The 25,166-nt window shown below is 39.0% G+C and overlaps 1 protein-coding gene across 2 annotated transcripts in view; it reads right to left on the bottom strand.

Moving 5' to 3' along the window:
• Nkain2 (sodium/potassium transporting ATPase interacting 2) overlaps positions 1-25,166 on the bottom strand; it is a 1,004,696-nt gene that overhangs the window by 544,000 nt on the left and 435,530 nt on the right. For both annotated transcript variants that reach the window (XM_013126789.3, XM_005065768.4), the window contains exon 2: positions 23,290-23,427. In XM_013126789.3, the coding sequence (XP_012982243.1) occupies positions 23,290-23,427 (138 nt within the window). The remainder of the gene's footprint in view (positions 1-23,289; positions 23,428-25,166) is intronic.

The following is a 25,166-nucleotide window of genomic DNA, read 5'->3' as shown; positions in this document are numbered from 1 at the left end:
CCATTTTTAAGATTCCTTAAACACAAGTGATATCTTTAAAAGAACAAGTCAGACAATTGACTTCACTGTGTTCAAATAAATGACAGGTCTAGTCAAACTGAGGTTTAACTGGAGAGCACAGATAACATGTTCTCAGGCATGGAGTTCCCAGATGAGTTGCAGTCTCCAAAACCACTGACAAGATGTCGACAGATGCAGCACGAGATGACCCGGAAAAATGACAACTATTTCACTGCGAAGACAGTTGGGCAATCAGAATGCATCCTGCCCCTGAAACAATTCACACAACCTCTGAAAGGTCAACCTCACAGCAGCCTGTGACAGAGAGACTGGTTTCCAGCTACACAGAATGTTACACAAAAGCCGTTTTTAAGCAATCACTACTCTCAAATAATTTCTTCATTTGCTGTCCGTTCGTCTGGCATATAGAATGAAACCCAATAACAAATCTCAGAATCAAATAATTTGAAGGTGAAATCCTCCAGTGGAGTCAATCTTTGAAGTAAATTTTAAAGTTATTATTTGACCCTTAGAGCACGAGACATATTCAAAGCAAGACATGATAAAATTTTGCTTTATCAATTTGGCACCTCTGTTGCCAGAGAAATATTAAAATATTCTGAAAGTGTTGCTTGTGTTATGGAAGAATCTTCTTCTTGCTGACTTTGAATTAGGAGACATAATTAGGAAGTAAATGTCTTTGATCTCATCTATTGGCACTTTCCACTCATAAAAGATAGAATACACGAAATAGACAATGATTTGAGGAGATTCTAAAGAGAGAAATAGAATATAAAAAGGGTGTTTATGACAATAAAATTAAACAAAATCTTCAGGAAATAATAATTTGTCAAAACTTTTGTTGTCAGTATAAAAAATTTGAAACTGTGAACAACTCCTGTAGAAAAGACTGCAAAGCTGATATATGAATCACTAGATCTTCCTGTAGATGATTTTAGGAAGAATTTCTATTTCTAGCTGTACTTGCACTGTAAGTCACTAAATTTTACTTTTTGAAAAATACATAATTGAAAATGATTGGAAGGTAAAATCAGTATATAAACCTCAATTCTAGGACAGTAGAAGATAACTACCTAAGAACTTAACATAATAAACTAAATATTACTAGTGAAGGAAGGATAAGCCGGTACAGCACACACTAGTAGAATATTATATTCAAATGAAATTCTAATGAAGCTAACAAAATTAAATACAGTTAATAAAAATATTATTCTAAATAATTGAAGGTGAAAATGAAAATATGTACATATGGTCAAGACAGTTTAAGACAGTTTTACTAAGTACTAACAGCAATAATACAATTGAAAACAAAGTACTGACCTCTACATTTAAGTCAAGGGGCTTAAGCGAACAGTATGCTAGTTAATATTTTTTTGGAATAGATTATAAATGTGAAATATGGAGTACAGGGAAGTAGCTGTCCCTCCGGCAGCATCAGGTAAACAGGCCGGCTTCCCGGCCTGTGTTCCAGAGCCTGCAGATCGCCTGGGAACTGCACAGGGCTCCCAATCCCGGCGGGAGCCAAGCACCCCAGACTCCAGGTCTTCTCTCCAACCAATGAGTCTAGGAAACGAGAAGAGGCTGGGAGTACAGGGAAGTAGCTGTCCCTCCAGCAGCATCAGGTAAACACCCCAGACTCCAGGTCTTCTCTCCCACCAACGAGACCAGGAAAATAGAGGAGCCAGGGAGACCAGGGGAGTAGCTGTTCCGGATCAGGTACAACAGGACCCAGCATAGGGTCCAGGGGACCAGGTAGGAGGCTAAGCGCCCCAGATTCCTGTTCTTCTTCTCCACCCACGGACCACCATTTGGACAAGGTATAGAAGAACCAACAGATTATTGGACTTGCTAGCACCCATCAAAAGGGAACTCTGGTCCCCAGACTAGTAAGGGGCTCTTTCTGCACCCACTAGAAGAAGAGATGGGAAAGAGACAATACAAAAACACAGTCAGCAACAGAAAAACAAATATGACACCCCAGATTCTAGAGACTCCACACCAGCAAGACCCCAACATTCCAATGTGAAGGAAGCAGAAGAGAACGACCTTAAAAGCACTTTCATAAAAATGATAGAGGCCCTAAAAGAGGATATTGGAAAATCCCTCAAAGAAATGGAAGAAAAAACAAACCAAAAAATGCAAGAAATGGAAGAAAAAACAAACCAAAAAATGCAAGAATTGGAAGAAAAAACAAACCAAAAAAGGCACGAAATGGAAGAAGAAATGAAGCAAAAAATGCAAGAAATGGAAGAAAAAACAAAGCAAAAAATGCAAGAATTAGAAGAAGAAACATACCAAAAAAGGCAGGAAATGGAAGAAGAAACAAAGCAAAAAATGCAAGAAATGGTAGAAAAAACAAAGCAAAAAATGAAAAAAATGGAAGAAGAAACAAACCAAAAAAGGAAGGAAATGGAAGAAGAAACAAAGCACAAAATCCAAGAAATAGAACATAAAGCAAACCAAAAAATGCAAGAAATGGAAGAAAGAACAAACCAAAAGGTTCATAAAAGGCAACAAACGGACGAACAGATAAACAGAAAATTGCAAGAAGCAATGCAAACGCTGCAAGGGTTGAAAACTGAAATAGAGACATTAAAAAAAACACAATCTGAAGAAAGGCAGAAAATAAAAAAGCTGGACAAACAGTCAGGCACTACCAATACATGCATTACCAACAGAATAGAAGAGATGGAAGAGAGAATCTCAAGTGTTGAAGATACACTAGGAGAAATGGATTTATCAACCAAAGAAAACCTTAAATCCAACAAATCCTTAACACAAAACATCCAGGAATTATGGGACACCATGAAAAGACCAAACCTAAGAATAATAGGTATAGAAGAAGGAGAAGAAATCCAGCTCAAAGGGGCAGAAGGCATATTCAACAAAATCATAGAAGAAAACTTTCCCAACGTTAAGAAAGACATGCTAATGAAGGTACAAGAAGCCTACAGAACACCAAATAGAGTGGACCACAAAAAAAAAATTCCCTCGCCACATAATAATCATGACCCCAAACATACAGAATAAAGAAAGAATATTAAGAGCAGCTAAGGAAAAAGGTCAAGTAACATATAAAGGCAGACCTATCAGAATTACACCTGATTTTTCCATGGAAACTCTGAAAGCCAGAAGGTCCTGGATAGATATTCTACCTACACTAAGAGACCATGGGTGCCAGCCCAGACTACTATACCCGGCAAAGCTCTCAATCACTATAGACGGAGAAAAGAAGATATTCCATGACAAAACTAGATTCAAGCAATATGTGTCCACTAACCCAGCCCTACAGAAAATTTTGGAAGGAAAACTCCATCCCAAGGAAGCTAACTACAACCAGAAAAACATAAGCATTAGAGAATCCCTCTCTACCAACAGCCAAAAGAACAAAGGGGTGAAATTCCACCCATAATTCCACCAACAACAACCATCGCAAATCGAAGAAGGATGAGCAATCAACGGTCATTAATATCCCTCAATATTAATGGCCTTAACTCACCCATAAAAAGGCACAGACTAGCAGAATGGATTCGAAGTCAGAACCCTTCCTTCTGCTGCATATAAGAAACACACCTCACCCTCAAAGACAGACATTACCTGAGAGTTAAAGGTTGGGAAAAATTTTTTCAATCAAATGGACCCAAGAAACAAGCAGGGGTAGCAATCCTAATATCTAACAAACTAGACTTTAAAATAAAATCAATCAAAAGAGATAAAGGAGGTCATTACATACTCATCACAGGTGAAACCCACCAAGATGAAGTGTCTATCCTGAACATCTATGCCCCCAATACAAAGGCATCCACATTCGTTAAAGAAACATTATTAGAACTTAAATCTCATCTAAAGCCCCACACAGTTATAGTGGGAGATTTCAACACACCACTCTCACCACTAGACAAGAATACCAGACAGAAACTCAACAAAGAAGCAAAGGGTCTAATAGAAGTAATGACCCAACTGGGATTAACAGATATCTATAGAACATTTCATTCACATAAAAAAGAATATACCTTCTTCTCACCACCACATGGAACCTTCTCAAAAATCGACCACATACTTGGCAACATATCAAACCTCAGCAGCTACAAAAAAATTGGAATAACTCCATGCATCTTATCAGACCACCATGCCTTAAAATTAGAATTCAACAACAACACAAATTGCAGAAAACCTACAAACTCATGGAAATTGAATAATGCTCAACTGCACCATCCCTGGGTCAAAGAGGAAATAAAAAAAGAAATTAAAGACTTCCTCGAATTCAATGAGAATGAAGACACAACATACCCAAACCTATGGGACACCTTGAAAGCAGTGCTACGGGGGAAGTTCATAGCACTAAGTGCTCACATGAAGAAACAGGAAAACAGTTATACCAGAGAATTAACATCACAGCTAAAAGCTCTAGAACACAAAGAAGCAAACTCCCCCAGGAGGAGTAGACGCCAGGAAATAATCAAATTGAGGGCTGAAATCAACAAAGTAGAAACCAGGAAAACAATACAAAGAATCAATGCAACGAAGAGTTGGTTCTTTGAGAAAATCAACAAGATAGACAAACCTTTGTCCAAACTTACCAAACAGCAGAGAGTGAACACGCAAATTAACAAAATCAGAAATGAAAAGGGGGACATAACAACAGACTCTGAGGAAATCCAGAGAATCACTAGGTCACACTTTGAAAACCTGTACTCCACAAAATTCGAAAATTTAAAGGAAATGGATGACTTCCTGGACAGCTATCATTTGCCAAAACTAAATCAAGAACAGATAAGCAATTTAAATAGACCTATAACCCCTATGGAAATAGAAGCTGTCATCAAAAGTCTCCCAACCAAAAAAGTCCAGGTCCAGATGGCCTCAGTGCAGAATTCTACCACAAATTCAAAGAACAGCTTATACCAATTCTTCTCAAAGTGTTCCACACAATAGAAGCAGAAGGGTCTTTGCCAAACTCTTTCTATGAGGCTTCAATAACCTTGATCCCCAAGCCACACAAAGATACAACCAAGAAAGAGAACTTCAGACCAATATCCCTCATGAACATTGATGCAAAAATACTCAATAAAATACTGGCAAATCGGATCCAAGAACACATCAAAACAATCATTCACCACGATCAAGTAGGTTTCATCCCAGGGATGCAGGGATGGTTCAACATACGAAAATCCATCAACGTATTCCACCATATAAACAAGCTGAAAAACAAAAATCACATGATCATCTCACTAGATGCTGAAAAAGCCTTTGACAAAATCCAACACCCCTTCATGATAAAGGTCTTGGAGAGATCTGGGATAACAGGGACATGCTTAAACATAATAAAAGCCATATACAGTAAACCAACAGCCAACATCAAACTAAATGGACAGAAACTCAACGCAATTCCTCTAAAATCAGGAACAAAACAAGGCTGTCCACTCTCTCCATACCTTTTCAACATGGTACTTGAAGTTCTAGCTATTGTCATACGACAACAAAGGGGGATCAAGGGGATACAAATTGGGAAGGAAGAGGTCAAACTTTCACTGTTTGCAGACGATATGATAGTTTACATCAATGACCCAAAGAACTCTACCAGGGAACTCTTACAGCTGATTAACACCTTCAGCAAAGTGGCAGGATACAAGATCAACTCAAGAAAGTCAGTAGCCCTATTATATACAGATGATAAAAGGGCTGAAAGAGAAATCAGAGAAACACCACCCTTTACAATTGCCACAAACAACATAAAATACCTTGGGGTAACGCTAACCAAACAAGTGAAAGACCTGTATCGTAAGAACTTTGAATCTTTAAAGAAAGAAATTAAAGAAGCCCTCAGAAAATGGAAAGATCTCCCATGCTCTTGGATAGGTAGGATCAATGTAGTAAAAATGGCAATCCTGCCAAAAGCAATCTACAGATTCAATGCTATCCCCATTAAAATCCCAGCACAATTCTTCACAGACCTTGAAAGAACAATAATCAATTTTGCATGGAAAAACAAAAGACCCAGGATAGCCAAAACAACCCTGTTCAACAAGGCAACGTCCAGAGGCATCACCATCCCTGACCTCAAGCTCTATTATGGAGCTATAGTCCTGAAAACAGCTTGGTATTGGCACAAAAATAGACAGGTAGACCAATGGAATCAAATTGAAAATCCGGGTATTAACCCACACACGTATGAACATCTGATCTTTGACAAAGAAGCTAAAAATACACAATGGAATAAAGAAAGCATCTTCAACAAATGGTGCTGGCATAATTGGAGACTGGCATGTAGAAGAATGCGGATCGATCCATGTTTATCGCCATGCACAAAACTTAAGTCCAAATGGATCAAAGACCTCAACATAAATCCAGCCACACTGAACCTCATAGAAGAGAAAGTGGGTGGTACCCTTAAACGAATTGGTACAGGAGACAGCTTCCTGAACATAACACCAGTAGCACAGACAGTGAGATCAACAATTAATAAATGGGACCTCCTGAAACTGAGAAGCTTCTGTAAGGCAAAGGACACAGTCAGCAAGACAAAAAGGCAGCCCACAGAATGGGAAAAATATTCACTAACCCCACATCTGACAGAGGGTTGATCTCCAAAATTTACAAAGAACTCAAGAAGCAAGTCTCCAAAACAGCAAAAGACCCAATTAAAAAGTGGGCTGCAGAACTAAATAGAGAGTTTTCAATAGAGGAGTCTAAAATGGCTGAGAGGCACTTGAGGAAGTGCTCAACATCCTTAGCCATCCGGGAAATGCAAATCAAAACAACTCTGAGATACCATCTCACTCCTGTCAGAATGGCTAAAATCAAAAACACCAATGACAATTTATGCTGGAGAGGATGTGGTGAAAGGGGGACACTCCTCCATTGCTGGTGGGAGTGCCAACTGGTTCAGCCACTTTGGAAAGCAGTATGGAGATTCCTCAGAAAAATGGGAATAAACCTAACACAAGACCCAGCAACTCCACTCTTAGGCATATATCCAAAAGATGCCCTTTCATACAACAAAGATGTCTGTTCCACTATGTTCATAGCAGCTTTATTTGTAATAGCCAGAACTTGGAAGCAACCTAGATGTCCCTCACCCGAAGAGTGGATAGAGAAAATGTGGTACATCTACACAATAGAGTACTATTCGGCAGAAAAAAATAATGGAATCATGAGATTCGCAGGCAAATGGATGACACTAGAAGAAACCAACCTGAGTGAGGTAACCCAGTCACAAAAAGAGAAACATGGCATGTACTCTCTCATATATGGATTTTAGACATAGATCTGGGGAGTGCCAGCCTACAATCCTATGGCCAGAGAGTCTGGGAAACAGAAACTACATTTAGTAGCTGGTTAAGTACTGAGCTGAACTCAAGAAAGCCAGTATCAGAGAGGGAGGACTGATGATCAAAGGGATTAAGACTGGGCTGGTTTAACCCCCAGAAACAGCTGACCAGACAAAGGTTAACTCTTGAATCCCAGGCATCAGCCTGGGAATCCAGCATGGGACTGATCAAGACCCCCTGAATCTGGGTGTCAGTGAGGAGGCCTAGGGAATCTATTGAGCCTTGGGCAGCAGATCAGTACCCATACCAAGTATACACACGGACTTTGGACTCCCATAGAACAATGTGAGGTGCACTCTCACCCTGAACTCTTGGGGAAGGGTCTAGGCCCTGCCCTATATGAAATGACAGACTATGGACACCCCCATGGAGGGCCTCACCCTCCCTGGGGGAATGAGGGGATAACGGGGGGGGGGATGGGGGAGGGCACGGGAGGAGGGGAGGGAAAAGGAGAGGGACCTGGAACTGACTTGTGAAGCAACCTTGTTTCTTATCTAAATTTAAAAAAAAGAATAAAAAAAATCATTATTGATAAAAAAATAAAATAAATAAATAAATAAATAAAAAGGGAAATTAGCCACACAAAAAAAACAAATAAATGTGAAATATATTTGAACCTAATATTAAACAGTAACTGTGAGAGTTTTTCTTTAAAAACCAAGAGACACTTGGAAATTTCTTTGTGTGAGCCAATGAACCAGCAGAGTTATAGTATTTATCAGAGACAAGACGATCCTCTCAGGCCAGCCTCAGCGACATAGCCAGTGTGAAGCAAGCTTGAACTACTGGAACACTGGATCAAATAATAAAAATCATTCAAATGATAAATGGTGGTATTAATTGATGCTCATAGAAAAGAAAACAATTTTGGCTCCAGATAAAAATTAAACAGTAAAATGCATCCCACCATGATCTAAATGTTAAATATAAGAGTATTAAACAATAAATATCTTAGAAGGAAAAATATAGAAAGACTTTATAGCATGTAGAGTATAACTTCTTCTTACTTAGGAAACCCAGAAACTAGGAATGCTTTAGTAAATCGAAATTCCTTGGTCAAAGTGGTCAAGAAAGCCTGAAAGAACAGCCTAGTAATTTAAAATTAAAATTCACAAAAAATGGCAAGCAAAAAATTAGATAAAATGGCATGTATGACAGTAGACTTAGGATAAAAAAGTAACATGTGTGTGTGTGCATGACAAAGTGGGGGCATGCATTTTCAAGTGATAATTAAATGATCTATAATAGTTAGGGCTTTGAGAATGTATTCCTTTCAATTTATGTTTTCCTTTATTGCTTTTCTTATTTAGATACATTCCCTTTCTGTATGCCTTTCTCAGGTTCATTACTGGAATATGCATTTTTCTTTTTTATGTATAACAATTAAATGGTATAGTAACAATATTTTACTCTATGCAACGATGCAAGACAGCTATATAAACAAAAGTAGTTTTAAATGTTTCTTCCTGAGAACTATACAATGAAATATAATCATGTATATCCTAGTTACCCCTAAAATTCTTCTCTTATCCCCTAATATGTCACTTCTAAACTTAATGTCTTCTTTTAAAGTAGTCAACTAAGACCAGCTAGTGCTAGCCACATGTTCACAGATGTGAGTCCATCCACTGGAATGTGGGAAACCTACCGCTTTCCACAACTTTAAGACAGAATGTTTATTCCTACTCCAGTGACTATCTACTGTAGTTGCCTCCTTGTAAGGGTTAAGACTCTCCCTTGTAAATAACTGTGTTCATATCTTATAGTCCTAGGGTACTCTCAGCCTTGGTCAGAGAATCTTCGTGCTGCAGTGAGCAGCATCAATGAAGAAATGCCTAACAGTTAAAGTGCCAAGAATAGGAAACTGAGTGATAGCGGCTAAACAAGAAAAGGAGACCAAAAGAATGTGAGATCCAGAGACTGGGGAGGAGATGGTGAAATACTTTTGCATAAGCCATGCCTGTTTCACTTATGAACTCACAACAGCTGTGGCTATATGCACAGAAACTTCATGGAATCAATCCAATAGAAACTCTAGCATACACAGAACAAAGAAAATATTTCTGATAACACATATAAAATGAAATAATAAAAATACATTCCAAATGAACCAAAGGTTCATCTAAAATAACCAAAAAATATGTACATAAAACATAAAATCATCAGTATTTAACTCTTTTATTGCATTTCATTATCTCCTGAGGAAAACAGTTGTTGTTGTTATGATGATGATGATGATGATGATGATGAATGTATGTCTGTTGTCCATGTGTTCCCTCATTCCCATCAGAGCTTAGACTTTGGTCTTTTCAATGTTGAATCCACAGAATCTGTGTCATGTTATAATATATGCACAATAAAATAATTAACTGACACATATGTGTGCTTACAAGAGTGTATCATACTTGAAAGTTGGACAAGGCCTCAACCTTGTTAAGATGGGTGCAACCAGTGAGCATACCCTCACACACTGTAAGGCCTATTCTTATGAGAACAAAATAAAATAGGCTTCAATGTTTGATCTGAAAAACTTGGCAAGTCAAAAATGCAATCCTAATGTAACTGTGTCTCTACACATCTTTGGTTTTACTTCCACTGATTTACATTACTTATAGTCATAGCAATCTGAAAATATTAAATGAAAAATTCCAGAAATACACAAATCACATATTCTAACTTGTGTGTCATGCTCAGTAGCATGATGAATGACATATCACCTTAGTCCATTTTTCCTGGATTATGAATCGTTCCTTTGTCCAGCTAAACAACTGTTAGTCATTTAGTAACACTTGCATTCTCAGATTAAATAATAACCCCTGGTAGTGCTTGTGTTTAAATAACCCCTGTTCTCTTCAATAAGGACACTGATGCTGGCAATTTCAATACAACAAAGTAAAGCTTCAAGTCCTCTCCTCTAAGGAAAAAGGTTCTCTTTACCTACTTAATAAGTAAAAATCTTTCATGGCACATTTATTAGGTATTTGCTATTTTGTATGGTTTCAGGTGACTGCTTGTGTCTTTAGATGCATCCTCCTATGGACAAGGTGAGACTAAGGGTACCACAACTTAGCAGCCAAAATATAAATGTAATTGATTTGACCCAATCAACCCAGTATACAAAAAAGTACAGCCATTCTCAGCATTCAATGAAGAGGTAGAATCTTTTTATTCATCTGCTTATGTCAATGCTTCCACAAAAGTTCTCATAATGAATACCAAGTGGAACAGACATGTTACTACACAGTTATTCACTGGAAGTTGACGGTATATTGTTTATATGCATCCCATGATGTTAATCATCAGACTACTACAGTACATACATAAAAGTTTAACTAACATCTGTTACAGTGGGTCTGACAGGTAAAATGGGCCCCTTCTCCTTTAAGCAACTGTCCACAAATAGTACATTCTTAACAGAACTTTGTATAAAAGTACTGAGTATCACTAAATTTAATGTTCTACTAAAAAGCACTAAGGACTCAGATTCTCGAATATCGGTTAACTGGAGGTCTATGAATTCTGATAGGACATACAGCCATGTGTTGAATGATAGATGCCAAGAAACAAGACTAAACAATGACTATGTTGCCAAAATAAAGAAACACCCCCCAACACACACACACACACACACACACACACACACACACACACACACACACACAAAACCAAGCCATCACACCTCTGCATAGGTAGGCTAGTCGGCTACAAAAGTCGAATTTTTTAAATAAAAATATTAAGTCTGCTTTCACTCACCAACAAATCATTGCCCCACAAATTCTACACTCTGAATGTTTGCTTCAGGTAATTGTGAGTTATAGATTTTATTAAAATCTTCTGATATAATTACAATTAATATAATGCATACCTTACCAAGTGACCTTCTTGCAAGACATATCTAAGAAATAACACAGAATTACTCTGTATGCAGAATAACTGGGGGTTTAACAGTGAAATATATTTAGACTCCTGGAGACACTAACACTACTTTTAAAGAATAAAATGATATCTTTACATCTTCACTACAAATAATATATCAAGTGCATAATAAAAAACACTTTTAGAGGTTATCAGGATACTTCAACGGGAAAAACCTGACTCTAAGACTCCTGGTCGCAGTTCAGTCCCCAGTCAAAAGGATCTCAGAGACCCATAAAACAATGCAGAATTCTGCCATTGCTTTTCATTGCAAACCAAGACTTAATGGTAAGACTTTATTCCTGCAGACAACACATGCTTTGATTATAGGACATGGAATCAAGTTGATACTGGTCTGGGAGTTTCATCCTTCTTGGCTAGTTTCCTCAGTGTTGGAAGGTGCTATGCAGGCTGCTGGGGAAGAACAGTCATCAACATTCTAAGTAGCTGTGAGTGCTGCAAGCTTTGTGACAGCAAGCCTGGCAAGATTTGCCTCAGGTGCAACACTAGGAGTAACTTATAATGGTAACCAATTACTTTCTGATTGGCTCTCAGGCTTTCTCCATAAGATGTAACTCATGCCTCATACTGTTAACTGGGCCAAGAAGTTGCAGCTGGGTAGGTCAAGGGCGGTAGGGGAGAACTGCTATGCTGTTAAATAGACACAATATCACTCTATCCTTGAACTATTATCCATCTTTATGCTCATAGACTAGTGCAGCTCTTATACTGGTTTTCATCAAAGAAACTTCTTTTGCAGTAGTTAGGAATTAATATGGATAATCATGACTGGGTGGATTGATCAGCGCTAAGTGGGACATCTATGGCACATGCCCACTTTTCAAAGCAAAAGCAGAATGAATATCTATCAATAAATGCAATGAAAAATGTTGCAGGTATATTAAAAATGAAATATTTTGTCATTTAAAATAAGAAAGAAAGCATCTTCAACAAATGGTGCTGGCAGAACTGGATGCTGGCATGTACAAGAATGCGAATAGATCCATGTCTATCACCACGCACAAAACTTAAGTCCAAATGGATCAAAGATGTCAACATAAATCCAGCAACACTGAAATTCTTATAAGAGAAAATGGGAGGTACCCTTGAAGGAATTGGTGCAGGAGACAGCTTTCTGAACCAGTAGTACAGTCACTGAGGTCGACAATTAATACATGGCATATCCTGAAACTCAGAAGCTTCTGTAAGGCAAAGGACACAGTCAATAAGACAAAAAGGCTGCCCACAGAATCGGAAAAGATATTCACTAACCCTACATCTGACAGAGGGGCTGATCTCCAAAATTTACAAAGAATTCAAGAAGCAAGTCTCCAAAACACCAAAGGATCCAGTTAAAAAGTGGGGTACAGAACTAAATAGAGAATTCTCAATAGAGGAGTCTAAAATGGCTGAGAGACACTTAAGAAAGTGCTCAACATCCCTAGCTATCAGAGAAATGCAAATCAAAACAACTCTGAGATACCATCTTACTTCTGTCAGAATGGCTAAAATCAAAAACTCCAATGACAGTTTATGCTGGAGAGGATGTGGAGAAAGGGGAACACTCCTCCACTGCTGGTGGGAGTGCTAACTCGTACAGCCTCTTTGGAAACCAGTATGGAGATCCCTCAGGAAAATGGGAACCAATCTACCACAAGAATCAGCTATTCCACTCTTAGGCATATATCCAAAAGATGCAAATTCATACAACAAGGGCATCTGTTCCACTATGTTTATAGCAGCAATATCTGTAATAGCCAGAACCTGGAAGCAACCTCAACTGAAGAGTGGATACAACCCAGTCGCAAAAAGACAAACATGGTATGTACTCACTAATATATGGATTTTAGACATGGATCAGGATAGTGCCAGTCTGCACTTCCACTGATAGAGAGTCTGGGAAACAGGAAAGAACCTAAAAGATATGCATATATGCGTAGTACCCAAGAGAAGAGGATTGAGACAAGATCCTCTGAATGGATGGGGAACACGGCGAGGGGTGGGGGGGGGAGTGGGAGCTGGGAAGAAGAGAGGGGGTGAAGAGGAAGAGAGTTGGTCATGGGGGATCAGGAAGTTGAGTGGGTGGGGGTAGAATAGGGGGAAGAGGGAATCATAGGATAGAAGACAGATCAGGCACCAGAGTGACCTCGAGTGATCTAAAGGGATAACACCAATTGGCAAGCTAAGCAATAGTGGAGAGACCACCTCAAATGCCCACTCCTGATAATGAACTTGATGTCTATAACCATCCGGGAGCCTTTATCCTGTGACTGATGGAAGCAGAGGCAAACACACAATTAATCACTGAACTGAACCCAAGGAACCCAGTGACAGAGAGAGAGGAGTGATGAGCAAATTGGCAAAGATTGGGCTGGCAAAACCAGCAGAGACAGCTGATCTGAACAGGGGAGAGCTCTTGGACCCCAGAGCCTAACAGTGGGGAGGCCAGAATAGGACTGATCTGGACCCCCCAAATGTGAGTGTCAGCAAGAAGGCCTGGGCAACCTATGGGGCCCTGAGTTGTGGATCAGTGTCTATCCCTGGAATACAAACAGTCATCATGTGCCTATAGCACAAAGAGGGATGTTCTCTCAGCCTGGACTCTTAGGGGAGTGCCTGGACCCTACCCAGAGTGAAGTGACAGACTGGAGATATTCCCTATGTGGAAGGATTTGGCAATAGGGTGGGAGGGTGGGGGGGAGGGGAGTGCGGGAGGAGGGGAGGGAGAGGGAACTGGGATTGACATGTAAAACAAGCTATTTAAAATTAAAATAAAAAATGAAAAAAAAAGAGTGGATACAAAAAATGTGGTACATTTAAACAATGGAGTACTATTAAGCAGAAAAAAACAATGGATTCTTGAAATTTGCAGGCAAATGGATGCCACTAGAAGAAACCATCCTGAGTGAGGTAACCCAGTCACAAAAAGAAAAACATGGTATGTACTCACTCATATATAGATTTTAGACATGGATCAGGGGAAGGCCAGACTGCAATCCTACTGTCAGAGAGTCTGGGAAACAGGGAGGACCCTAAGAGAGACATGCATGGTACCCCAGAGATGGGGAATGAGGCAAGATCTCCTGAGCAGATTGGGAGCATAGGAGGAGGGGAAAGGGAGGGGGAAAAAGGGGGGGGGAGAAGCGGAGGGGAGGGGAGGACATGGGGGACCAGGAAGTTTTAGCCGAGGGAAGAATAGAAGTGAGCAGAAGGAGAGATACCATAATAGAGGGAATCATTATAGGTTTGAGGAGAGATCTGGCACTAGTGAGATTTCCAGAGATCTACAAGGATCACACCAACTGGCAAACTAACTGACTGACTACCTTAAATGCCCCTCCCTGATAATGAGTTCGACTACTTCCTTAAATGCCATCCTAGAACCTTCAACTAATGAGGGAGGGAAGCAGAGGCAGACACCCACAGCTAAACACTGAACTGAACTCTTGGAACCCTGTGACAGAGAGGGAGGAGTGACGATCAAAGGGGTCAAGACTGGGCTGGTGAAACCCACAGAAACAGCTGACCTGAACAAAGAGGACCTCTTGGACCCCAGACTGACAGCTGGGAGGCCAGCATGAGAATGATCCAGACCCCCTGAATGTGTGTGTCAGTGTGGAGGCCTAGGCAATCTATGGGGCCTTGGGTAGTAGATCAGTAATCATCCCTGGCATACTATTAAACTTGTGTGCCCATCCTACAATGAGGGATGCTCTCTCAGTCTGGACTCTTGGGAGAGGGTCTACGCCCTTCCCTGAATGAAACGACAGATATGCCCCCATGGAGGGCCTTACCCTCCCTGGGGAATGCAGTGGGAATTGGGTCGCTGGCTAAGGGGGTTGGTAGTGGGCCTTTGGAGGAGGGGAGGGAGAGGAGGGAGAGGAGGGAGCTGGGATTCCATTGTATAGAAATTTTAGATTTTTTATTTAAATTGGAAACAGACCCTGAAAATCCCTCATGGAGGCCCTTGCCCTCCCTGGGGAGTGGAGGGGGGTGAAGTGGGGGTGATGGGTTGGGAGGATTAGAGGGTGGGATAGGAAGGGAGGGAGAGGGAACTGAAAGTGACATGTGTAAAAAGTTAAATAAAAAACATATGAAAAAAATTTTAAATAAATAAATAAAAATAAAACTAGTCAAAAACCAGGAGAAAAAAAAAACTAAGAACAAATTGTGACTCAAAATGTGTTATATCAAAGTAGTTGTTGGCAGTCTCTACCAGGTACTATACTATGGTGGTACATGCCTGTATTCCCAGTCCTTGCATTGAGACAGAATGATCATAAGCCTGAGGCTTGCATTGCTTTCAGACAGTAAGACCCAATACACACCTAAATGTAGAATCAAGTAAACACACACACTTCTAAATGTCGAATGTAGAAAGAGGAAAGAGAGGGTAAGAAAATGCTCTTGTTTTAATATAAACCCTGTGCTATAAACTGTTTTAAAGATCTACAAAATTATTACTTTTTTATTTTAGAAAATAGTTTTTAACTCCACAAATATATTTTTAAACTTCATTGCAAAAATATGAAGAGATTAAAAAATGAGCATTTTGATTGTCAAATTGTAGTCATTATAAGTAACACTAAAAATCTTAAGTCAGAGCCCAATGCTAACATGACACCATAAAGTAACTTCTCATACAATAAGTGACTCACATTTTCTCAGAAGTAAATGTTCCTGAGAGGATAAACTGCATTCACAATGCTGCATTATTATCTTTATTTAGGACTACAGGCCAAACCCATTAGACATGTAATGCTGTATTCTTTGTCCTCCTCCTAGGCCTATGCCAAAATACTTACTCACATCATTAGTTATATTGTTAATTTGATTCTGCTTTAAGAGACTCCTTGTTACTAATCTACACTGATTGTCTGTCTGAAACACAGGAAGCACACAGTTTTAAGTGTAATAAGTTTTCTTCTAGATAGCTTTCTTTTTCTGACTTTTTTTTAATAAAAGCAAGGAAGTATCTACTTGAGCATAGAATAATAACTTCTCAAAATGATCTCAAGGAGTGCAAATATTTTTTTGGGAGGCAACATCATTACAGCTGAAAAGCAAATTACTTGAAAATAGACCCAGTAAGTAGTCCTCAACAGTGCTTGTTGATGGTCTCCGTGAATAATGAAAAATAATAGCATAGCTGATTATAGCGGTTAATGCATACCAGAAGTGCAGAATTCCTTTTCTTCCTCACACTCATTATGCTTTTTCAGATTCATTACATAGCTATAAATCTTCCAAACTGCTATATCCAAGAGATTTGCAAAAGGGGTCTTGGATTTGTCATTTGGTCCTGTAATCAACATATCACACCCATGTTTTGCCCATCATGGCAGGGCTCTCTTTCTTTAGCATGCTCTCATTAAGAAAGCACAGTTAAGGAAGTTAAAACATATGACACATGCATGATGGCTACAAGTTCGGCTCAGCCGTCAGGACACAAGGATCAGCAGCCTGCCTCCACTGTTCCCTATGCATATACCTTTGCATGTCGCACACGTCAGGGTAATATGACTTCTGTGGGATTTGTAGAGGAACATAACTAGGAGAACTGGCATGGATTGGACACTGATAAATATTATTATTTTAGTGCACTGCATCCTTTCTTGCTTAAAAAATTGAATGGTCATCCCAATTTTATTACTCAAATAAAATAAAATAAATAATAATCAAACAAAAAATTGACTTCATTAAAGATAAATAGAATTTTAAAAAGTAACAAATTTTCCATATCAAATATGAGGCCACTTGTTGGTCAGAGCTAGCAAAAGGGTGCAGTGTACATGCTGGCCACAGGATTTTTTTGCTACAGTTGGGGATATGAAACTCTCATATACTTTTTACTGTTATGCATTTCTCCTAAGGAATAATTCAAAAATAAACACAAGAGTATTTTCATAGAGAACAATGTATAATTTATAATAGTAAAACATGGGATAAAAGATGTAATCATTAAAATTAAGAAGGTTTAAATGTACAGTGGAGTATGTTTATAATTTCATACTATATCAAAAACTTTAAAATTATATGATGATACACGCTAAAATTTCAATTTTCAAAGTGTTTCATCAGTACACATGTAAATAAAACATAACATTGCCTATAGCATGTCAGGAATGAAATTATAATTTTGCTTAATTGAATGACTGATAAAGAATACAAAATGGCAAATATAAAAGTCACAAAGGGCTACTTCTTTGAAAGAAAAGAATTTAATAAATGTCATTGTAATGACCTAAGTCTTACGTCTTGACTGCAGGCAATGCGTCATTGTCAGCTACAGCCTTCAATCATGGACTTTTCTTCTCTAGATGTTTCATGAAATAGAATTTCTATCATTAAGATTCTAATTTAGCTTCTTTCAACCGAAATTTCTTTGTCTTCTTTGGAAAAACTGTAATTTTATTCCATTTTTATACTATGTCCCTACTTTTCTCAAGCCACTTTTATACCCTCAGTCATAGAAATTATACAGAAATGAATAACTTTAAAAATTATTACTAAAAATAAAGTGATAAAATACAACTCCAAAAGCCGTAGTGTTGGTTTTGAGAAAACCCAATAGAGAGCAGAAGAGAAGAGAAGAGAAGAGAAGAGAAGAGAAGAGAAGAGAAGAGAAGAGAAGAGAAGAGAAGGGACTGTTAGTAGAGATGGCAAAAACAGCAAGAAACTTGTGTTTTAGGGCTATAGGAATAATTCATGATAAATACTGAGAAGACTGGTCATGGTCAGAACCTGAGAGAATTGAGAACATAGATGGAACACCTGTAGACATGCTGATCTAATTAAGAGTATTGTCAAAAAAGCGGTTGTCAGAACTATTTTCAGCGTTTTAGCTAACTATGACATGATATTAGATAAGAGAGCAATAGGCTAAAGAAAAAATGAATTCTAAGCAGGACTTTCAGGTTAAGTTTCTCACCCAGAACTTGCTGAGTCACAGTATAGAAATTTATCATCAACAACGGGCAAATGATTCTTGGTGTAAGGCAGTGTCTCCAGAAAACGTCAAACCCAGGGCGTGGTAGAATAGTATTTTAAGATGTGTGACTTTTGTTTATACTGCATTTGTTTAACGCTGTGACGCTGCGCTACTGTACTTGTCTAAAACTTACCTGGTGGCTCATAAAGAGCAGGAGCAAGGCTGGGGGTGGGATGGGAGGCAGAGAGTATAAATAGAAGGAGGGAGGAGGAGGGCGAGGAGGAGGAGGAGGAGGAGGAGGAGGAGGAGGAGGAGGAGGACGACGACGACGACGACGACGACGACGACGACGACGATGATGACAAGGATATCAGGGGTCACCAAGCCAGCCAGTCATGGGGTAAGAAGGAAAGTCAGATATACAGAAGTAATAAAACTTTACATAAGAGAAAGATAAAAACCCAGAGGGAAAGGTAGATTGGATAATTTAAGTTAAGTAGAGCTAGCAAGAAACAAGCCAAGTTAAGGCCAAACATTCATAACTAAAAACAAGCCTCCATGTATTTATTATGGGTGCTGGGTGGTGCCCCCCCCCAAAAAGCCAAAAGAACAAAAAACATCAAGCAACACCAGAGTGCTGCCTGTAAGAAAGCAGATGAGGGTCTTGTGACACAGAACCTCAGCAGGGTTTCAACTTGGTATAACACACAACCTGACAAAGATCTAAAAATTAAGGGAAGATTATAATTGAATCCAGAATAGTCTCAAAGTACTTGCAATGAAAAGCACAGAAAACAGTTTAATCAGCGCTTTACATTCCTTCCTAGACTACAGCTACAATGTTTTATTTAGTATTACTTTTGAACAGTAATAAAGAAAATGTTATAGCTAATTTGCATTAAACACCTTTGAAGACTCAGCGTTGTGATAAGTGTATCTCATAAACTATCATACTGCTTACCTAAGACTTCCCTCTCCATTTTCAAATTGTTCAGACATTTTGGTTTTCATCTCAGGTATTTATTCATAAATACAGATGTGATATTTATCTAATGATATTCAATGCAGCTTTTTTTTTTCAAGACAGGGTTTCTCTTGGATGTCCTGGAACTCACTCTGTAGACCAGGATGTCCTTGAGTTCACGGAGATCCACCTGCCTCTACATCCTTAGTGCTAGGATTTAAAGTAGTGAGCCACCACTACCTGACACACAAAGCAACTTTAATCATAAGAATAATATGACAAAAGGGCACAGAGTCAGATTTTTCCTTCATAGTTGATAGTAGATCAACTAAAACATTATGAGAAAAATATAACCGATGCTTCTGTTTTCAAGAAAAACTATTGAATCTGGATGAGACAATCTTGGACACAGTCAGAAATAACTTGTTAGAGGCAAGATTTCAACCTTGATATTTTAACTTCAGTGGTCCACTCCTAGCCATGTACTGTAGTCCCTACCTTATATCAAATTGGTTTGGTGAGGAGTTAAAGAAATGTATGGGAGACAGAGTTAACCAAAATTATGAAAACTTACTAGGGAATCTATTGAGTCTTGGGCAGCAGATCAGTACCCATCCCAAGTATACACATGGACTTTGGACTCCCATAGAACAATGTGAGGTGCACTCTCACCCTGAACTCTTGGGGAAGGGTCTAGGCCCTGCCCTATATGAAATGACAGACTATGGACACCCCCATGGAGGGCCTCACCCTCCCTGGGGGACTGAGGGGATAATGGGGGGGTTGGGGGGAGGGCACGGGAGGAGGGGAGGGAATGGGAGAGGGATCTGGAACTGACTTGCGAAGCAACCTTGTTTCTTATCTAAATTTAAACTGGAAAATAAAATATAAAAAAAATAAAAAAAGAAACTTATTATATGGAAACCTGTAATTTCAACAACTAACTGAAATTGTACCTTATTTTTTAAAGAAAACTTTAAAAATCATAATTTGGATGAAATTATACTACATGAGTGGATAATTCTGCTTCCAGAAGCCATCAGTAATTAGACCAAAATTCACTGCTAAATGAGAGACACAGCTCTATGAGTTGTTGTTGGTTAGAGAGGTACAAGAGGCAACCAAAAATATACAGGCTATTGTCACTGTTCTTGGTTTCCCATCATAGTTTGACTGCAAGATCATATTTTTCAAGATACTGTTTACTTTGAGTGTAGGACACAGAAAAATAAACCAAGCGCCCTCTTTCCTATCTAGTATTCACTGTGCTAGAAAGTGAGATGCCAGCTGTTGGAAGAGAAGAGTCATCCATAATCTTAACAGATGTAGACTTGGCATGTTGCTGTACTGATTTGACAGACAAGATACACTTACTGGTACAATAGTGGCATAGTTATTAGAATAACTGAATCTTTCTGATTGAATATGAGTCGCATTCCTCATGAGGCAATGCATTCCATATATTGTAAACCTGTTCCAATGCCATTGACTAGGGAACTCATAGGTTCTAGGAGAGAGATTACTAAAGTTGTTTTTGCTAAAAGCACATGTTGTTGAAATGTCCCCTAATAATTTATGTTTGTATCCATAGACTGTGCTGCTCCCAGCTTTGACCACAGAAGCTTCAACTTGGAGTAAGTAAGCAGAAGTTAACTTAGAGACACAAAATGAACCCAAGTGCTGAGAGTAAATGACTGTTTGTGGGGACAACAGACCTTGGCCAGAGACCCACTTCCCCATCAGCCTGGGACCAGGCAGTTGTAAGACAATGTTTACTAAAAACAATACAATGCCCAGGGCAATAAGTTCCTGAAAAGGGCTTGCCCACAGGAACCACCCTGTCCTTGACCTTTTCCAAAGAGTAACCACCTCTTCAGACCCACCCACCTCCACCTCTGGTGTCAGGGTATATAATAACCAGCTAGAGTAGGAATAAAAGAGAGCCTTCTTGAGGAGCCTTTGGGGTCTCTGTGTTGTCAATCCCTGACACCCACTGCACATTCTCGGACACAGGCTGAGCAGTGGGCGTGGCAACTGTTAAGTATTCAACCCTAACCAGAATTTTTATGTCACTTACTCCTAGAACCAAGAAACATGAGAAGGAGAAAAATGAGTGTAAGAGGAGGAGGAAGATGAGGAAACGTGTTATACCAGGTGTTTCTATAATTGTTAGTCATTGAATTCATGAACTCATAGCAGCTGCAGTTACCTGCACCGGATCTGTCCAAGCTTGGGCCATCAACATTCTATCACTGATGATGTAAGGGCTTAAGAAGTCCCACCCCTCCTTGAGAAGTTATGAGACTTCAATGCATGCCTGGAGAAGGGGAATCGTTTCCTTCAGGTGGTAGTACAGTCACTGCTAAGGCACCCTAGCACCAGTAAATATTCCTCAACTATGGTCATGGGAGCAACCCTAATTAAACTCACTGGCATGGGCATATGCGCACACACACACACATACCACCACCCCCCACACACACATACGCACATGCACCAACACAGGAAAACTAGTTGGCAAAGAGAGCAATGGAGGTGAAACTGATAAAAATAATTTGTATATTTGTATGAACTTCTCAAATGGGCAATACTATCATAACTTAAATATAGAAAAGTTTTACCCTTTAACAGAACACCTTTTACATTGTGGATTATCACTACCTTGTTATACATATTGCATGCCCTTTCACAGAACATATTCCTGGATGCATGGACTGTGGACTTCTCTTGCTTCTTTAGGACACTGAACCTTTCGGATGCATCTTCATTACATTCTTGTCTGGGGTCCAGTGAGTCTCATCTATGCACAAGAGTACTTTACTGGCTAGACAAGGGCACCTTGTATGAGAAGAAAGTTTCATATAACGTGAGAGGCCCTGGTGATGTGAGTTTAAGGAGGCCCATCTCCAGCTGTACTAACAGACATCAACCACAAACTAGTTTTAACATTTAAAATAAGTCCCTATACATTTGTCCTTTTCAAAAATAGAATAGAACAAAGAAAACTTAAACTTGGGGAAAAAAGGCAAAACAAAAATAAACAACCCTACATTATGGAAGAGAAGGAGGAACAATAATATGAGCAACAGGGTCAAGACCATTTTGGGGAAACCCACAGAAACAGCTGGACTAAGCTAGTGGGAGCTCACTGACTCCAGAATGAACCTGTATAGGACCAAACTATGCCCTCTAAATGTGGGTGACAGTTGGGCAGTCTATGGGGCCCCTGAATTTATCCCTAGTGTTTGAACTCGCTTTTTGGAGCCCATTCTCTTTGGAGGGGTGACTTGCTCAACATAGATTGGCTGCCTCAGAGTAATGTGCAGGACTTTGGTCACTCCCCATGGGAAGCTTTACCCTCTCTGAGGAGTGGAGGGAGGTGGGGTGGTGGGAAGGTGGGGGGAATAGGAGGAGGGGAAGAAATAGGAACTGGGATTGGTATGTAAAATGAGAAAATATTCTATTAAAATAAAAAAGTATAAAAAATATAAAGAAAAGAAAACAACAAACAAAAGAACCCTACATTAATGAAGAAGGATAGCAGAAATCTGAAGCTATGGTTCCCATAGCAACTGGAACACAGTTGAACTTCACTTTTATGTTAAATAAGTTTTACTTGAATAGTAATGCAAAATACTTCTTCTGAGCCAAAATAAGAATTACAGGAAACACAGAGACAATGGTCCAAAATATTCTAGCATCCAACTAGTTTAAACACTCTCCCTAATGTGCATTGAAAATTTCACATCAGTAGTATATAGTTGTTTATGGTGGTTTTAAGCTATGTTTATCTAATTCTTGAGCTAGGATTGTTTTAAATGAGAAAAAAACTTATTAAATTTTCTTAATTCAGAGGCCACAATGGTAATTTAGAAACATAGGATCATGGTTCTGCTTGTAATTATATGAAACCATTTGCCCAATGTGCAATTAATGAAAGTACAATATGATTATATCCATTATCAAACTCAATTACTACTGATGTCGTCTGAAACTAGGAAAATAAACACATGATTTAAGAACATACTACCATTAAATTAGGGTATATATTTAGTTTGCAGGAATTCTGTAGGTTGCATATCTTTCTCCAGTTGAGTAAAGAAGATAAATGCAGGCAGAATACTTACTCCTGTTATGTAACGAGGTCTATATTGAATAGTTCCAAACAAACCAAGGATGACGATGATAATATGTACAAAATTTGCAAGGATAGGTGCCCACTGATATCCAAGGAAATCAAATATTTGCCTCTCCAGCACACAAACCTAGAACAGCAAAAGAGGATGGAATAGGTCAGCACAAAAGAGTCAAAGATGAAAGGATCGGTATGACATTGTAATTAGCAAGTATAACTCAGCTATTGTATGTGGTGATGTTTTTTACAGTCTTATTGCAAAAGAACACCATTCACCATCTGAGTATCCACAGAGAGCCATTCACCTTTAAGGGATGATTCTGTGGAGGCACCAAGCACTATTTATAAGATGTCATTTGCACAATCTCATTCTCTCTGTCTCTCTGTCTCTCTGTCTCTGTCTCTGTCTCTCTCTGTCTCTGTCTCTCTCTCTCTCTCTCTCTCACACACACACACACACACACACACACGGTATCGTTATATTCACTATCAATCATTTGAAGTTATCAACCAGAAAGGTAAGCAAGTCCCCATGCAGGGATTGTTTGGATCTCTTCAAATGTCACTCTGTAAGTTGAGTATTCACAAGGGGAGTTGATACAGAGGAATAAAAGAAAGTCAGGAGTCACTGAGATTTTGGAAGATCTACAACCAAACAAGTTACATGAATCATTTCTTCTCAGAGTGTCTGACACCCTTCTCTAATGTGAAGAACTTCAACAGATGGGAAGGGCACTTTCAGTCCTAACAGTGTAGAGCTATAAAGCAACCACATTTTTATTATACAGGCAATGTAAAAGAAGGGTCAAAAGGGAAATAAGAATGTGAAAAAGAAAACAAGAAAGTAGCATTGTTGTTTTTTAAAGCAAGAGCATTTAATCTATGCTCTGCAGTTTGTAATTAGAACATATAAGAATTTTAAGCAGTGAGAAGATAGAAATAACAACAACAAAATAACAGTAACAAATTGTAAATAGCTCTGAAATAAATATCATTTTTACACCAGATAGTGAAACCAGATTGCTGGCAAATCCTTCATTAGTGAAACAAAACAAACAGCCTATCAGCTTTCTTGCCTGTCCTCAGGTGGACTGATCATAAACTCATTGTTCAGAGAAAAATATTGCAAATGGTCTCAATGTTCCACACTAAGACTCGGGAAAACTCAGCCATGATTTCAAATGACATGGTAATTTAAAAATCCTCCAACTTCCAAAAGCTAGCCAAAGTGTTTTGGCTGGCTCTTGGAAACCTATTCCCCATAATGGGTTGCCTTGAGCAGTCTTAATACAATGGGAGGTGCTTAGTGCTACTGCAACTTAGTGTGTCATGTATTGTTGATATTCATGGGAGCCTGCCCCTTTCTGAATAGAAAGGAGGAGGATTGGATGTGGGTGTCAGAGGTGATGTTGGGAGAGAGAATGGGAGGGGAGGAGGCAGGGGAAACTGTGGTCTGAATGTAAAATAAAGAAATAAATTAAATTTAATTAATAAAAATTCCCTTACAACTTACTTATATCATTATGCTTTCATAATATTTGTCACCAGTAAGAAATAGTGAATCTCAAACTGGGAAATCTGATTTTCAAATAAATACATATGAGGCTAGTGAGAAGGCTCAAAAGGTTAAGGTGCTTATTGTAACCCGGGTGGTGGTGGCACATGCCTTTAATACCAGTACTCGGGAAGCAGAGACATGCGGATCTCTGTGAGTTCGAGGCCAGCCTAGTCTACAAAACTAAAAAAAAAAAAAAAAAAAAAAAAAAGCTAATTGTGCAAGCCTGATGACTGGAGTTAGATCCACTAAGCTAACAGCAGAATGGAGAAAACTCTTTCCCAAGAATTGTGCCCTGACTTCCGTATATGCAC

Source organism: Mesocricetus auratus, unplaced genomic scaffold (genome assembly GCF_017639785.1).
Source record: "Mesocricetus auratus isolate SY011 unplaced genomic scaffold, BCM_Maur_2.0 Super-Scaffold_100018, whole genome shotgun sequence".
In the NCBI taxonomy this organism is placed as follows: Eukaryota; Metazoa; Chordata; class Mammalia; order Rodentia; family Cricetidae; genus Mesocricetus; species Mesocricetus auratus.
The sequence above is the reverse complement of the archived record's forward strand: the minus strand, read 5'-3'. Positions and strand labels throughout refer to the sequence as shown.